Source organism: Anabrus simplex, chromosome 1 (assembly GCF_040414725.1).
Source record: "Anabrus simplex isolate iqAnaSimp1 chromosome 1, ASM4041472v1, whole genome shotgun sequence".
NCBI classification, from domain to species: Eukaryota; Metazoa; Arthropoda; class Insecta; order Orthoptera; family Tettigoniidae; genus Anabrus; species Anabrus simplex.
In genome coordinates this window covers 1,431,957,237-1,431,974,560 of record NC_090265.1, presented here as the reverse complement: position 1 = coordinate 1,431,974,560, position 17,324 = coordinate 1,431,957,237, and the positions used below count along the sequence as shown (strand labels likewise).

The following is a 17,324-nucleotide window of genomic DNA, read 5'->3' as shown; positions in this document are numbered from 1 at the left end:
AGCCCAAGGGGAAAAAGAATTTGTAAAATGGACCTAAAAAAAGTCGGACAACTGAAAAATCATTCTACAAATAAGAATACGTAACGTGGGCCTAAGAGTTATGACCGAAATGCCTTTTCATTACGCTTTCCTTTTCTCCATTTACGAACACCCCACCAAGCAATCCCAGAAAATTTTGATGCCACAAATTAATAATTCCACATCACTAAACATAATATAAATTTTTTAAATAATCGAAGCGATTGTAAAAACACAATTATCATTGGAGGGACTGGCTTTCAGTTCATTAACCCACCATACGATGACTCATCAAAAAAATGAGAATACAATATACAAGCATTATGCGCTGGCAGAAACCTCGTACGATTTCAAGTAATATGCGCGTGATCTAAACATGTAAGTTAAATTAACAGTAAAAAACGAAGAAAAAGCTGTAGTCTATAATCTTTAGAGTCTTTAGTCTCCACCTAAAATTACGGATTGTAATTGTATTCCATCCCCCCGAACAAATATTCAAAACAATATCAATATAATACCTGATGACGAAGGACTTTAGACACTAACCTCTGAATTGCAACAGATTACCAAACGCCCAAATCGTCACAAGAGAACAGCAGCATGGCGCAGGCTCGTACTCATGTTCGTGCTACAAGCCAAGAAGCACGCCGAACACGCAGGAGGCAGAATACAAAATGGGGAGCAAAGAATGCGAGAAAACGACGCCATATAACAACGTAATATCCGCTTCTACTGAGCCTGCGCACTAATGAAGGATATGACGTTCTAAAATCGATCGAGACGCGCTTGCGCCTCAATATCGAATGGAATCAAGTAGGGCATTCGATATATCAATCAGCTGTTCCTTATACGGCGAGGGAACAGTTCAAAAGACATCTTTACGCTCCATTTCCGAAGACAATTCACCTGTTGCCATGGTAACAAGACGCAACTGGTCATCGTAATACATAGGTTTTCATCAAATGTAATATTTCTTGCCCACTGCCTGGTAAGTTGTTACATTTACATTTGTATCGAAGAGCACGGATTACACATCGAAGTACGTCTGTTGTCAAGCCAAGCCTGTTTTTTTATATAAAAAAATAAACCAAAAACCAGGCATGCATTTATACATCCAGACACACACACATATATATGTTTATCTATTGCTAACCGATGTAACAATGTGTTGCTGTTTTTGTAGAAGCACTTAGTAACAATGCTTTACCTCTTAGTGGAACGATGTTCATTTATTTGGTAGGTAAAATGCTACTGTACTTACCCCTCCCCTCCAGATTTCCTCACTCAAGCTTTGCCGTAAAATAACTGGGGGGGAAAAGCAAACGTATTGTTAATCTAGCTGTATCAGGTAAAAAGGATCAATAGGTTACTTACATCATCCAATATACATATTGCAAATCAATTAATTTTGTGTTATTTGGTTAATTGTATGTGACTTTCCTTCTCTTAATGTATATATATGTATATATAATATAAATCCCGTATATTTCCTTCTGACTGTAGTCTCCTATTCACACCTGAATATCAGATAAAGCTACGACTTTATTATTCTCAAGCCTAGGAGCTAATAGCTAGTGAGTGGGGAGTAATGAGAGTTCTGCCTTTCAGACAATTACTGATAGTCACCTCTTTATTAGTTGGGTGCTATTTGCCTGTTTCAAAATTGCATTTTCGTCCTCATTCAGTTGTCTAATTAACCATTAGTATTGAACTAAAAACAGTATAGAATGTTTGATGGGGTGGAGACAGTATTAAAATATTGTACTGTGTGAGAATGAAGACTGTATTGTGGGATGAAGTTGCAACATTGTTGTGAGTGATATTAAAAATCACTCATTCTGGGTTGCAGATAAGAGAGTATATAAAGAAATAACAGCTTTCTTAGAATATTTATGTTTACTTCAAACAGATTATTGAAATGAGAGAAATAATCTAGTAAATAGAAAAAGAATATGGCAAACTTTGGGAGAGGAGTCCTTGGGAGTCAGGAGACGAGATGCCCAACTAAATTGTCAGGGGTGAGATGGTGTGAAATGACATTAGTAGACAAGTGACCTTGAATGGAGTTTGTTTTTAAAGTAGGAAGGATCATAATATAAAGTTCAAATTCAAGAGGACAAATGGGGGCTAATATGCATTTATAGGAAAGGAAATTAGGGAGTAGATAATTTACCAAGGGAGAATATTTTCAACTTCTGAAAAGACATCTGTTATTTGGGGCCAGTCCTAAATGCAGATCAGATGCAGCTGACTAATGTACAAATACCTACTATTAAAGTTAGTAGTAAAAGAAAAAACGTAACCCCCATAGCAGTACAGCCCTGAAGGGCCCTGGCCTACCAAGCGACTGCTGCTGAGTCCGAAGGCCTGCAGATTTTGAGGTGTTCTGTGGTCAGCACGACAGATCCTTTCAGCCATTATTCTTGGCTTTCTAGACCGGGGCCACTCTCTCACCGCCAAATAGCTCCTCAATTCTAATCACGTAGGCTGAGTGGACCTCGAACCAGCCCTCAGATCCAGGTAAAAATCCATCACCTGGCCAGGAACCAAACCCAAGGCCTCCGGGTAAGAGGCAGGCACGCTACCCCTACACCACGGGGCGAGCATTAGACATTGAAGTACGTTTTGTCAAGCCAAGCCTGTTTGTTATGTAAAAAAATAAACGAAAAACCAGGCATATGTTAATACATCCGGGGACACACCTATATGTAGGCCCTATATATTGATAACCGATGTAACAATGTGTTGTTGTTTTTGTAGAAGCACTTACTGAGATGGTTGTTGTTTTTGTAGAAGCACTTAGTAATAATGCTTTACCTTTTAGTAGAACAATGTTCATTTATTTAGTAGGTAAAATGCTACTGTACTTACCCCTCCCCTCCAGATTTCCTCACTCAAGCTTTGACATAAAATAACTGGGGGGAGGAAGCAATATTGTTAATCTAGCTGTATCAGGTGAAAAGGATTAATAGGTTAGTTGCATTCATCCAATATACATATTGCAGATTAATTAATTTTTGTGTTATTTGGTTAATTGTATTTGACTTTCCTTTTGTTCCACTTGGAATTGATGTCACATTTGAATGGATGAAAATCATATTGGTGCAAGTCACATTTTTAAAAACTGAATTAAATGCGGGTTATAACTCGGGGAGGATGTATCTTTTAAACAGTATATGCTTAGGCCTACAGTGAAATGATATTCGCTATGTACTATTTTAGCCTTAATTCCTAGTCATCTTATTCATTGTTTCAGGTGTACATCAAAATGCAGAACAGTCAGATGGATCTTGCAGAGACAATGAAGAACATTGTTGCCAAAGGTATTCAAACAGAAATGGGTCCACCCTTCCCTGGAACAGGCTATGTTACTGAAAAACTGTACATGCTACTGCAACTTTACTTGCAAAATAAAGGCTGGAATCCATCTGTTGAACTTTTACAATGCTTCACGGAACTAAAAGAAGCTTCCATGCTTCCTAGTGCTGCATATCTTCAGTAAGTAACTATTATTACGAGGTGAAATGTGCTAGGAAGAAAGTTGATTGCTTTTTTAATATCTCATTGTTGCTGTTTTATATTCTGAAGAAATTAAAGCAGCCTTTGTTAAATAAATATTATTTACCCTTTTCTTAGAAAAATATTTGTTAATTAGTACTTGTATCCTGAAAACACCATGGAAGTAAGGAGAAATTGAAGGAACTTACTAGAAAATTGAATCTAGCAAAGAAGGCAGCTAAGGATAATATGATGGCAAGCATAATTGGCAGTCATACAAATTTTAGTGAAAAATGGAAGGGTATGTATAGGTATTTTAAGGCAGAAACAGGTTCCAAGAAGGACATTCCAGGAATAATTAATGAACAAGGGGAGTGTGTATGTGAGGATCTTCAAAAGGCAGAAGTATTCAGTCAGCAGTATGTAAAGATTGTTGGTTACAAGGATAATGTCGAGATAGAGGAGGAGACTAAGGCCAAAGAAGTAATAAAATTTACATATGATAACAATGACATTTACAATAAGATACAAAAGTTAAAAACTAGAAAAGCGACTGGAATTGATCAGATTTCTGGGGATATACTAAAGACAATGGGTTGGGATATAGTACCATATCTGAAGTACTTATTTGATTATTGTTTGGTCAGAGGAGCTATACCAGATGAATGGAGAGTTGCTATAGTTGCCCCTGTGTATAAAGGAAAGGGTGATAGACATAAAGCTGAAAATTACAGGCCAGTAAGTTTGACATGCATTGTATGTAAGCTTTGGGAAGGCATTCTTTCTGATTATATTAGACATGTTTGTGAAATTAATAACTGGTTCGATAGAAGGCAATTCGGTTTTAGGAAAGGTTATTCCACTGAAGCTCAACTTGTAGGATTCCAGCAAGATATAGCAGATATCTTGGATTCAGGAGGTCAAATGGACTGTATCGCGATTGACCTGTCTAAAGCATTTGATAGGGTAGATCATGGGAGACTACTGGCAAAAATGAGTGCAATTGGACTAGACAAAAGAGTGACTGAATGGGTTGCTATATTTCTAGAAAATAGATCTCAGAGAATTAGAGTAGGTGAAGCTTTATCTGACCCTGTAATAATTAAGAGGGGAATTCCTCAAGGCAGTATTATCGGACCTTTATGTTTTCTTATATATATAAATGATATGAGTAAAGGAGTGGAATCGGAGGTAAGGCTTTTTGCGGATGATGTTATTCTCTATAGAGTGATAAATAAGTTACAAGATTGTGAGCAACTGCAATGTGACCTCGAAAATGTTGTGAGATGGACAGCAGGCAATGGTATGTTGATAAACGGGGTTAAAAGTCAGGTTGTGAGTTTTACAAGTAGGAAAAGTCCTCTCAGTTTTAATTACTGCATTGATGGGGTGAAAGTTCCTTTTGGGGATCATTGTAAGTATCTAGGTGTTAATATAAGGAAAGATCTTCATTGGGGTAATCACATAAATGGGATTGTAAATAAAGGGTACAGATCTCTGCACATGGTTATGAGGGTGTTTAGGGGTTGTAGTAAGGATGTAAAGGAGAGGGCATATAAGTCTCTGGTAAGACCCCAACTAGAGTATGGTTCCAGTGTATGGGACCCTCACCAGGATTACCTGATTCAAGAACTGGAAAAAATCCAAAGAAAAGCAGCTCGATTTGTTCTGGGCGATTTCCGACAAAAGAGTAGCGTTACAAAAATGTTGCAATGTTTGGGTTGGGAAGAATTGAGAGAAAGAAGAAGAGCTGCTCGACTAAGTGGTATGTTTCGGGCTGTCAGCGGAGAGATGGCGTGGAATGACATTAGTAGACGAATAAGTTTGAATGGCGTTTATAAAAGTAGGAAAGATCACAATATGAAGATAAAGTTGGAATTCAAGAGGACAAACTGGGGCAAATATTCATTTATAGGAAGGGGAGTTAGGGATTGGAATAACTTACCAAGAGAGATGTTCAATAAATTTCCAATTTCTTTGAAATCATTTAGGAAAAGGCTAGGAAAACAACAAATAGGGAATCTGCCACCTGGGCGACTGCCCTAAATGCAGATCAGTATTGATTGATTGATTGATTGAACCAGTTACTATAATGAAATCTTTACAGTCTACCTAGAATTTCCCATATATACATACATACATACATACCAGTACATATATAACCTAAATCATTACCGGTATAGGCCGGGCTGAGTGGCTCAAACAGTTGGTAACTGGCTCAGTCCGGTGATATTTGAAGGTGCTCAAATACGTCACCCTCGTGTCAGTAGATTTACTGGCACCTAAAAGAACTCCTGCGGGGCTAAATTCCAGCACCTCGGCGTCTCCGGAAACCCTAAATATAGATAATGGGACGTAAAGCAAATAACATTATTATTATTATTAATCATTATAGACTGTTACGGCTTTCATCATTGTCCAGTGCCCTGGCTGTATGGTCAGTGTTAAAGACTTCAGTTCAGAGAATCCTGAGTTCAATTTCCAGCGAAGTTGGAGATTATAAAGCTGCATCTTAGGGACTGAGTGTTTGTGTTTATACACATTTCTCGTTGTATTCACACAACACATCACACTACCAACCACCACAGGAACACACAAAAGTAGGTTTGGCATCACGTAGGGCATCTGGCCATAAAACAGAGCCAAGTCCACATGTTTGACACAGTTTGCTCCTGTAACTCCACTAGTGTGTAGCAAATCCCTATGATGTTGCGTCCAAATTACATGGCACCCCTCACGGCTGACTCACACCGAGCCTCCTACTGCGCTCAGAGCTTCTTTTCTCCTAGTACACTAGAGTTACTTTCCATCTCAATCACATTCAGTCCATTTCATCTAATAAGAAAATTTCCCCTTCCGTTCTCATCAAGTGTCGAATGTTACCAAAATTTGCATATTTGTACACTAGTTTAATATATGCATCAAAAAAACTTTAAGATCCCTTTATCTTGAGATAATTTTCCAAGTGGTGTTTTATGAATAACACATCTTTTACGTCAAGAGATGTCAGATAGTGACAATGAAGAAAAAACCAAAGACTCTTTTTACATGTAGACCTTTCATCCTCTCAAGGACAAGTTGTTTTTAATATGAGTGGTTAATTGTGTTTTACTTATGTAACATGTTTTCTATGAAAAATGAAACATATACCGACTAATTTTAAAATAAATTAATGTTATTTTAATCTAAAAAAATGTTAAGATTTTAAAGTGGTGGAAAGGTGGAACTTCTGAAACATACAAGTTGGAATTTGTTAAATAAACTCTGCAGTTCCATGAGAAAATTTCTGTATCTATAATAGGCCTATCACTTCTTAGCCATGATTCAACTCCTATTACAATATCTATTGTATTTCAAGGAAACAGTGAATGAGAAAATAAAATTCCTTAATGTACCGGTAAACGTGCTCGACCATGTAGACCAGCCGATCTACCACATCTCTGAGATTCACCAGTTTACCTGAAGTAAGTAAACCTGGATGACTTAATGTCACTGTTGCTTTTCATTCCACCAGTTTACCACAAGTTTATTGCGATCTAAGTGCAGTAGGGAGCCAAACAGTGCATTGCCCATCCATTTGTCGCAGATGTCGGTCATTATTTACTATTTATTTATCATATACTCTGCCCTTTTATAACACACGTCAAGTACACTTTATAATCTGCTACTTCTTCCTCATTATCTCCCCTTACCCGAATATCAATAACTCCTAAAATATGTGTGTGTGTGTGTGTATATATATACAGATCATATACACACACACCTATGGGAATAACTGAGTCCCACTCCCATTTTACAGGCGAGGGACTCCTTGGAAACAACTTGGCAAACAAAATGGAATTCGATGGGTAGCTATCAATATTAATGGGGTTTATGGAAGTAAGAAAGTAGAACTGGCTGAGTCAGCATTCCTTTGCTGTTTCTACTACAGCATCCCTGTATACCACCCATTCCCTTTCTATATCCTGAACCTGCGTTCTGTCTACTGTTAGTCCTGGAGATTTTCTACCCTTATTCATATGCAGACAGATTTCGCTTTCTCTATCCTAGGCCGAGAGATACGTAGTTCACTACAGATCAGATAGTGGTCTGAATCATCAAAACATCCCCCAAAAACCCATACATTCCTAACAGATTTCTTGAATTTGAAGTCGTTTAAGATATAGTCTGTTATAGATTTGGTACCCTTACCCTCCAGTGTGTAGCGGTGAATAGCCTTGTGCTTGAAGAATGTATTAGTAACTGCTAAACCCATACTAGCACAGAAGTCCAGCAAATGCTTCCCATTCCTATTAGCTTCCATATCTTCTCCACATATACCGATCACTCTTTCGTATCCTTCAGTTCTATTTCCAACTCTCGCACTGAAATCGCCCATTAGCACTATTCTGTCCTTGCTGTTGACCCTGACAATGATGTCGCTCAGTGCTTCATAAAACTGGTCAACTTCATCCTTATCTGCACCCTCACGTGGTGAATACACTGAGACAATTCTTGTCCTAATTCCTCCAACTCCCAAATCTACCCACATCATTCGCTCGTTTACATGCATGTTGCATGCAATAGTACTCCTGATGAACAGCCCAACTCCAAACTCTGCCCTTCCCTTTTTAACATCCTTCAAGTACACTTTACAATCTGCTACCTCTTCCTCATTATCTCTCCTTACCCAAATATCATTAACTCCTAACACATCCAGATGCATTCTCTTTGCTGACTCAGCCAGTTCTACTTTCTTTCTTCCATGAGCCCCATTAATATTGATAGCTCCCAAGTTGTTTCCAAGGAGTCCCTCGCCTGTCAAATGGGATTGGGACTCCGTTACTCCCATAGGTCTGAGGCTTGCTTAAAACATTCTCAGCGTATTCAATGAAAAATTCTGTGAATCAGAATACTACCCTTTCTCACACATAGTCCAAGTGAGGATCTCTCCTCTAACAGGTTAGGGACCACGGTGGATTGCATAGTCCTAGCCACCTGAGCACAAGGGGGGCCACTTTTCAAAATATGTCCGAGATGCCCAGTTCCATTCCATAGTAACTGGTATCGCGACTCTCGAGACCACTTACTAGGCCACTCAGCCGTTGCCCATGTTTCACGAACTAGGACTTGACTTCAGTAACCCACACCATGAACCGTTCATAATGAAAAACTACTTAAAATAGGTTCTTCTATCAGGACATTTATACCTAACTAGCTGATGTACCCGTGCTTCGCTGCGGGATTCTCAGGAAGACTGTCTTCGTGGTTTTCCTAACTGAAGTCAACTTAGGCCGTAAAAAAAAAACCGTCAGTAAGAATGTAGCGATTAAAAGCAATGTTATCATAATCAATACTCGATCAAATGAAAAACGCACATTTTCTCACTTTTAACGAACTAAAATGCAAGACACGACCGATACAGAAATACCATTCTTTTTAATTTCTGAGCAATGTACAGACAAAACTTTTATTTTATATATATAGATGAGATTTCAAGTGTGATATCTATTACTAGAGATATAAGTGTGGCAGGCTTAGTACAGAAACTGAAAATTTAATGTGGACCACTAGGACCACCAACCTGAAAAAATAGGACACAGTCCACTAATGGAATCACTGCACCTTAATCACTTTTATTGGCTTCACTTTCATTACAATTAAATTAAAAGTTAAGAGTAAAATATTTCCTCCTTTTCTATACAAAATCAAGTAATGTGAGTTACTTTACGAAAGAAACATTTATTGGAACTAGTTTTGACCTATTTTTTAAGGTCATCAGCCAAATCACGAGTTGCATAATGTATCTGATAGTTCATAGAAATTGTAAAAAAGTCATGAAAACACAGTGGTTTGACAATAAAATGTGAAAAAATCAAAATTGTTGTAAAAGTTCTGGATAATGCATAAATTAATGCACTTAGCTGTTGAAGGAAGAATTCAAGAAGAATAATTTGGGCGTTGAAGATTCTTGAGGTTTGTATATATCACTCTTTATGAAGTTCTGATAGTTGCGCTGCGATGTGTTGGACATTGCAGGTAAGGTCTCATTGGTGATCAAAGTTTCAGATTAAGTTTAAAAATGCATACATCAATGCATATAGTTGCTGTTGAAGGATAACAAAGATTCTTCACTTCATGACCGTATCGATGAGTACAATCAACAAATTAATTTAAAAATTACGAGTTGCATAATGTATCTCATAGTTCATAGAAGGCAAAAAAATAAAGTAACGATTAGGTGGTTTTTAAATTAATTTGTTGATATTACGTATCACAAATACAGGGTTCTAAAAGCTGCAAATCATCAACGGTGGTAGTAGTGCTGAGAATATAATTCATGCACACGCAATGAACAATGGAAAAAGATGGTAAATAGAAGTCATTCAAAGAGATTAAAGTCCTTAAAAAACTGAAAGTAGCGCTTGAAAGTTAAAAGTTTTTAAAAGTTTAAAATGGTGGGGAAGATTCGCAGTTCATTGCGGAAATAAATGGAATTAATAAAGTTGTAAATAGTAATAAAAGCCAACTTAGTGAAATGGTAATGGAAAAGAGAGCAAAAGTAGAAAAAAATGTATAAAGAAAATATGTAATAGTGACTCACCTTGTGTTGCAAAGTGTTGGACGTATTGTATAATTTATGTGAAAGGAAGCAAGAATAAGGAAGGAGAAAATAGGTAGGATAGTTTGGAGATAATTGGGGAAGGGAGGTGAAAAAAAAAAAACGAGAGAGGAGGGCTAATTAAGGTGGGGCTGAGGGATGTAGAAATCAGAGTAAAATGGAATGGAGTATGGCTTTTAGTGCCGGGAGATCCCAGGACGGGTTCAGCTCGCCAGGTGCAGGTCTTTTGATTTGACGCCGTAAGCGACCTGTGCGCCGTGATGAGGATGAAATGATGATGAAGACAGCTCATACACCCAGCCCCCGTGCCAGGGAAATTAACCAATGATGGTTAAAATTCCCGACCCTGTCAGGAAACACTGAGGAAAGGTGCCATGAATAGAATGAAAAATTGATTTTAGATTAATAAAATTAAAATTTTTAAAAATAATAATCAGGAGGTCAAATAGAATGTTGGTTTTCTCAGAAGTGTCATTTAGGTTATAGCTTGAGTTGAAATATTGATCTTAATGTATGAAACAGTTTTGTTATAATAAGTAGGGGGCCTTTGTTTAATTTTTTACATCCTCTGAAAGACTTTCTTAGTGGTTTTCCCAACTGAAATGAACATCCGTCAATACAATGCTTTATGTTGGTAAAATTATGGTAGTAGTCTTGCATGTGTTGACCATTTTTCTCAGCGTGAATACAATTATTTATGGCCTAGATTATAGCGATTATTCCCCGACTTTGCTTACCGATTTTCATTAAGATAAGACAACTAACAAATATCTGAGTATTAAAATTTAGGCATGCCCCTAAACTACCATTTCAGTCAGCGTGAATAAAATTATTTATGGCCTAGATATAGCGACTTTGTCCCTGACGTTGCATACCGATTTTTTTATATTTTTTTAAATTTTTTTTTAAAGATACGACCACTAAGAACATAAATATTCGAGAATTAAATTTTAGGCATTCGTCTAAACTACCATTTCACTCAGCATGAATAAAATTATTTATAGCCTAGATTGTAGTGACTTATTTCCTGACTTTGTTTACCAGTTTTCATTAAGATACGACCACTAATAACATACATTTTTGAGAATTTAAATTTAGGCCTTTCCCCAAGCTACCATTTCAATCAGCGTGAATACAATTGTTTATGGCCTAGATTATAGCGACTTATTCCCTAACTTTGTCTACCGATTTTCATTAAGATACAACCACTAATAATATAAATATTTGAGAACTAGCTGATGTACCCGTGCTTCGCTACGGAATTTTATATTCTATACAGAATTCTAGGTTAGGTAGTATGTGCGTTGTGAGCAAGATTGTATTAAATTGCACAGCTCTTAACGTTAGCCTAGAAATGTGACCAGGAAGTCACCAAACGTCTTTTCTCACATGAAAACCGAGTTAGAGAATTTTCATTGTAATTGTAGGCCCGCTTGGCTACCATCAGTCACAATCAGGTTGGGGAGTTTTCATTATAATGGTAGACACTCGCTCTTCACCTGCATTTTTTACATCCTCTGAAAGACTGTCTTAGTGGTTTTCCCAACTGAAATGAACATACGTCATTACAATGATATCAGTAGGAATGGCACGATTAAATGCAATGCATTCATATGAAATACTCGATCAAATGAAAAACCACACATTTTCTCACTTTTAACGAACAGGACTACGCTGCCGATCTAACAGTCCAAAGTTCCAGAGCTGGAATGATAGAAGCTACAGATAGCCGTGATCCGTGAACACTCTTCGTCTTTTTCCGGTGGGGAGCGGGTCGAATAGTGGGGACTCCCCGGGCAAAAGCTATGCCCTTTTACTAATCTGGTTCCTAGGATACCCGATGAGTCGGAAAATCTTAATTCACTGCACTGGCGGCGGAAAAATCTAACTGACTTGGAGACAAATTTTTTCCTCCAGGTCAGAGGAGAAACCTCCTCTTCACTGCTAATTTGGAATAAAATGAATGTAGAATTTTATAAAAGTGAAAAGGAAGAAGCTTTTCTTAAGAAACGGCTCTTTTCAGGATTGAATTTTGAGTTATTTAGTGAACTGTGGTGTTATAATTTGGAATCGGCCTAAATTGTAATTCTAGACCAGGTCATACTACTACTCCGTGAGACTCTGCCTAAGTGTGCACACCGCACATCCGAAACAACGTGTCAGAGTAGGGATCGAATAGCTGGAATACTATGATGAACCAGGTTGTTACGTACCAGCTGTATCAGAAAATGTATGAACCAGAGGAATGGCATGCTAAAGAAGAAAGGTTTCTAACTCCCCAGCTATTTCCCGCCTGCCGACCAGTATTCTGTCAGACTGTTATACTCGGTACGCAGCAGTAATCCCATCTATCGGATTTGAGAGGCAGCATAAGAGACAAAGAACATCACAACAAACAATGGTCAATGTGATGTTATTGTTGATCAGTGTTATGCGCTTTCGATATTATAGGCCTTCACATTTAGTTCACTTCTGCCTTCCGACTCTGAAATACCACTCTTACCATAGTCAGTACGGTAAAACTGAATAAAATATAAATGATCGGAAATTGCATCTATAACTTTTGTTCTGTAATACTTTTCGATAAGACCACTAAGACAGGTATTTAAAAATTACATTTTAGGTGTCTTCCCCTAAACTACAATTTCATCCAGGGTGAAAAAAATGTTTCTAGCTTAGACTTCTGTTTCTTATTCCCCGACTCTATATACCGATTTTCATTAAATTCTGTTAACCCATTTTCTCGTGGCTCGGCGTTGGTATAGACTTAGCAACAAAATTACAAATTCATGAATATTTGTGTTATCATAGTCAGTACAGTAAAAATGTATAAGACATAAATGATCGGAAATTTAATTCTATATAACTTTGGTTATGTAGTATTTATCGATACAACCACTAATAATATAAATATTTAAAAATTAAATTTTAGGCCTTCCCCTAAACTACCATTTCACTCAGCGTGAATAAAATTATTTATAGCATAGATTGTAGTGGCTCATTCTCTGACTGCATACCATTTTTTATTGAGATAGGACCACTAATAACGTAAATATTTAATAATTCAATTTTTTAGTTTTCCCCAAAACTACCATTTCCCTCAGCGTGAACAAAATTATTTATAGCTTAGATTATAGTGACGTATTCCCCAATTTTGCATACCATTTTGCAGTAAGATAGGACAACAAATAGCATAAATATTTGAAAATTAAGTTTTAGGCCTTCCCCTAAACTACCATTTCTATCAGCGTGAATAAAATTATTTATGGCCTAGATTGTAACGACTTATTCCCCGACTTTGCATACCAATTTTCATTAAATTCTCTTCAGCCGTTTTCTAGTGATGCGTGTACATACATACAGACAGACAGAAATTACGGAAATGTAAAAAGTGCATTTCCTTGTTAATGGGGACATGACTGATACAGAAATACCATTCATTTTAAATTCTGAGCAATTTACAGACAAAACTCTTGTTTTATATATATATATATAGATTTTGTGTTTACAGAAATAAAATATAGGTTATGTCAACAGAAATCGTCAGTCCCGTGGTGTAGGGGTAGCTTTCCTGCCTCTCGCCCGGAGGTCCCGGTTTCGATTCCTGGCCAGGTCAGGGATTTTTCTCTCGACCTGAGGGCTGGTTCGAGGTCCACTCAGCCTACGTGATTAGAATTGAGGAGCTTTCTGATGGTGAGATGGCGGTCCCGGTCTCGAAAACCCAGAATAACAACTGAGAGGATGCGTCGTCCTAACCACACAGGCCTTCGGGCTGAGCAGCGGTCGCTGGGTAGGCCAAAGACCTTTTAAGGGCATGCCGTGGAGTTTGGTTTTGGTTAACAGAAATCAAAACTTGTTTATAGGTCTAACATCAAAATTTCATGCAATACGATCAAAATTACAAACCTATAAATTGTATAATTGTAGAAATATTATGTTAGTTATTATTTAAATAAGATACGTACCTTCCATGTGCCAACGGCCGTAGCCGTGTTGAAACACCGAATCCCGTGAGATCTCCGAAGTTAAGCAACATTGGGCGTTGGTGGGGGGTAAGGGAATGGAGGAGCGGAAAGGAACTGGCCTCCCTACCGCACGTAAACTCTGGCTCAGGAACACCTCTGCGGAGGTTCGGACCTGCCTTCGGGCAGAATAACCCTTACCTTACCTACCTTCCATGTTTCCGATTCCTTTTTAATAGTTTTAAAACTTGCGCTAAACTATTTGTTATTGTTGAGAGGTAACATCAGGGAAACTTGATATGTGACGTACTCTATCTTTCATATTTCAGCATTCATTGGATTCCGTTAGTTCTATTCCTTGGAGTTCATGAACGAGAATCCATTCCAACACAACCCAATCGTTTATCAATCCCGGAACCGATATGACGTCAGCGCATGCATATAGAGCGATATATGGATGCGTACATATACTGACTGCAAACTGCGTGTTGGAAAGAAACTCGTATGGCATTGAGGACTGTATAGCCACTGTAGTCCATTGCTTCCTGCTGCCTTAATCATATCAGCATTGAATTCATCTTTTCCACTTGCTTTACCTTTGGTCATTGCTTTCACTGCCCTTTCAAATTCCAACCCTGTTATCGGGTTCTCTTCTTTTCCTCCATCTATTATTTCCATTTTCTTATCTCCTTCTTCCTCCGAGCAGTCATCCTCATTATAAAGTTTTTCAAAATACTTTGCCATCACCTTATGAAGACCCTTTTCGTCATGTACTATGGATCCATCTTCGCTCTCTAATGCCTTTATTTTTTCTTGATTTATTCTTTTTCGATTTTATTACTCTGTATAATAGTTTCTGATTTCCTCGACTACTTTGCTCAATTTTGTTGGTAAACTCTTCCCAACATTTCTCCTTTTCTTCCTTGATACTCCTCCTTACTTGTAGTTTCAGTCTTTAGTATTCCACATGTAAACTTTCTATCTTATTCTCATCCCTCTGATACATTTTTTGCTTTTCCTTATCCATTTCTTTCTTCATCTTGTTCCTTTATTTTGTCTGTCCACCACCATGTCTCCTTTCCCTTAACCTTTGTTTTCCCACATACTTCAATTGCTGCTTCCACAAATGTCTGTCTTAAATTGTCCCACTCTTCTTCTCTACTTCGTATTTCCGTGTTAGGCAACTTCCTTTTTATACTTTTTTGGAATAAAATTCTTTTATCCTCCTCCAATTCCCAAATCCTGATCTTAGGTTCCTTCTTCAATACAGCTTTAGGGATTTTTACTTGTTTTAATTCCACAATCAGTAATCTATGATCACCTTCCATACTTTCACTGGAGATTATCTTTGTATTCATGACATATCTTCCCCATTCTCGGTCTGTTATTATAAAATTGATGAGTGTTCCATACTGTCCATATATTGGCTGATCTGACGGCTATTCCTCTTCATAAACCATGTGTTCTTTATTATCAGGTTAATTCTGATACAAAAGTCCAACAGTTTTTCTCCATCTTCATTTCTATCGCCATACCCATGTGGGCCCAGAACATTCTCATATCCCATTCTATCTGTTCCCACATCAGCATTCAGAGCTCCCATTATCATGATCCCATCTTCAACAATATGTGTTTCCAGTTCACACACACTCCATCCTGTCTGTGGAGCATACACCTGTATTATCTTCAGGAGTTCCTTGTTTACATGTATGTGCATTATTATAATTCTTTCATAAACATACTCAACTTCAGCTATTGGTTCGACGTTCTGATTCACCACAAATCCCACTCCATTTCTTTTCTCTTTATTGTTACCCATCCAGTACAAGTTGTACCCCTTTCTTAGTTTCTTCATTCCTTAACTTTTCCATTTTACTTTACTTAATCCCAGGATGTCAAGTTTTCGTCTCTCCATTAGGTCAATCAATTCATTTTCCTTCCCATTCATTGTTAAAATATTTATTGTTCCACATCAGGTTTTGTTCTGTGATCTAACACTTGCATGAACATTAGCATTACCATCGTACTGTGCAACTGTATTCAGAGACTTGTCAATTCCATTTCCATTTTTAAACTTCCATCCGAGGCTTGTATTGTAGTTGAAAGCAAGTACAAATTTACTCATCTGCTGACCTGCTAGCCTAACGCATCTGAGGATTTTCTTTTGGGGTTTACTCCCTTAGTCTTTGAAGATCCCTCTTCTCCACAAGGTAGTGGTTTTCTCTTCTAATTTTCCCCAGAGAGGATGGGTTGCGCATCCACTATCTTCGCCATTCCGAAGGTCTCCTTCTCTGCCTAAGATGCTGTTAAGGTCTTCACCCATTTTGAATATCTTGTGGTGAAACTCCTTCCATTTTGTCCATTATATGAAAAATTGCAATTATTACACTTAATTCTATAAACTACTGATTTTGAGAAACTATTAATTCTGTTAACAGAAGTGGAGTTGTGTAATGTATCTGCATTTTTATTATTTCTTTTAAAGGCTATTTTTACATTGTATTGCTTAAAAATGTTAGTGATTTTGTAGATGTCTTTATTAAAGGTGAAAGTGGAAATTAAGGGATGTTTGGGTTTTTCTGTTTTTAAAGTGACTGAGGGGCAATGTCTGTATTTGTTAATTATTCTTTCAATGAAAAAATTATTGTAACCATTGGATTTTGCGATGTATTGAATAGTGTTCAATTTGTTTTTTAGATCTGTTTTAGACAGGGCTTTGTGAACTAAGCTGTTGTAAGTTGCCTGTTTGTGAGTCTGTGGATGTATTAAATCATGACGGATTGTGGAAGCAGTTTGAGTGGGTTTTCTAAATATTTTGTAATTTTTAAAAGTTGGGTGTCTGGTGATGGTTATATCCAAATAGTTTATTTTTTGGTCTTGTTCGGAATCTAGTGTGAATTTAATATCTGGATCGATGTTATTAAGATTGAGAAGAGTGGTAGTAACATTGACTGATTGTTCATCATCTAATATAACTAAGATATTGTCTACAAATCTGGCCCAAAAGAGAATATTGTTAAAGTTTTGGTTGTTGTCCATCTTATTATGTTCTAGGAAATCTAGGTATTTCAGCTAGGATACCTGAGGCAGGCGAGCTCATTGCTAGACCTTTCTGTCGATAGATAACGTTATTAAAAGTGAAGAAATTGTTATTTACAACTAATTTTAAAATAGACATGAAATCATGGATTTCTAATTTACTCAAATGACTGTATTTATTTAAATTATTTTCAATAATAGGGTAA

The 17,324-nt window shown here is 37.2% G+C and overlaps 2 protein-coding genes across 6 annotated transcripts in view; one reads left to right on the top strand and one right to left on the bottom strand.

Annotated features, from left to right (window-relative positions):
* Positions 1-671, bottom strand: part of Sf3b3 (splicing factor 3b subunit 3) — a 258,058-nt gene extending 257,387 nt beyond the window's left edge. For all 3 annotated transcript variants that reach the window (XM_067137901.2, XM_067137904.2, XM_067137902.2), the window contains exon 1: positions 565-671. The gene's annotated coding sequence lies outside the window, so the exon portion shown is untranslated. The remainder of the gene's footprint in view (positions 1-564) is intronic.
* A 203-nt stretch (positions 672-874) lies between these two features.
* Positions 875-17,324, top strand: part of LOC136879194 (uncharacterized) — a 180,607-nt gene continuing 164,157 nt past the window's right edge. For 2 of the 3 annotated variants that reach the window (XM_067152972.2, XM_067152992.2), the window contains exons 1-2: positions 875-1,006; positions 3,275-3,516. In XM_067152972.2, the coding sequence (XP_067009073.1) occupies positions 3,287-3,516 (230 nt within the window). In that variant the 5' untranslated portion in view covers positions 875-1,006; positions 3,275-3,286. Of the gene's footprint in view, positions 1,007-1,317; positions 1,367-3,274; positions 3,517-17,324 lie in introns of those variants that run through there. The other variant, XM_067152983.2, reaches the window with a different exon arrangement.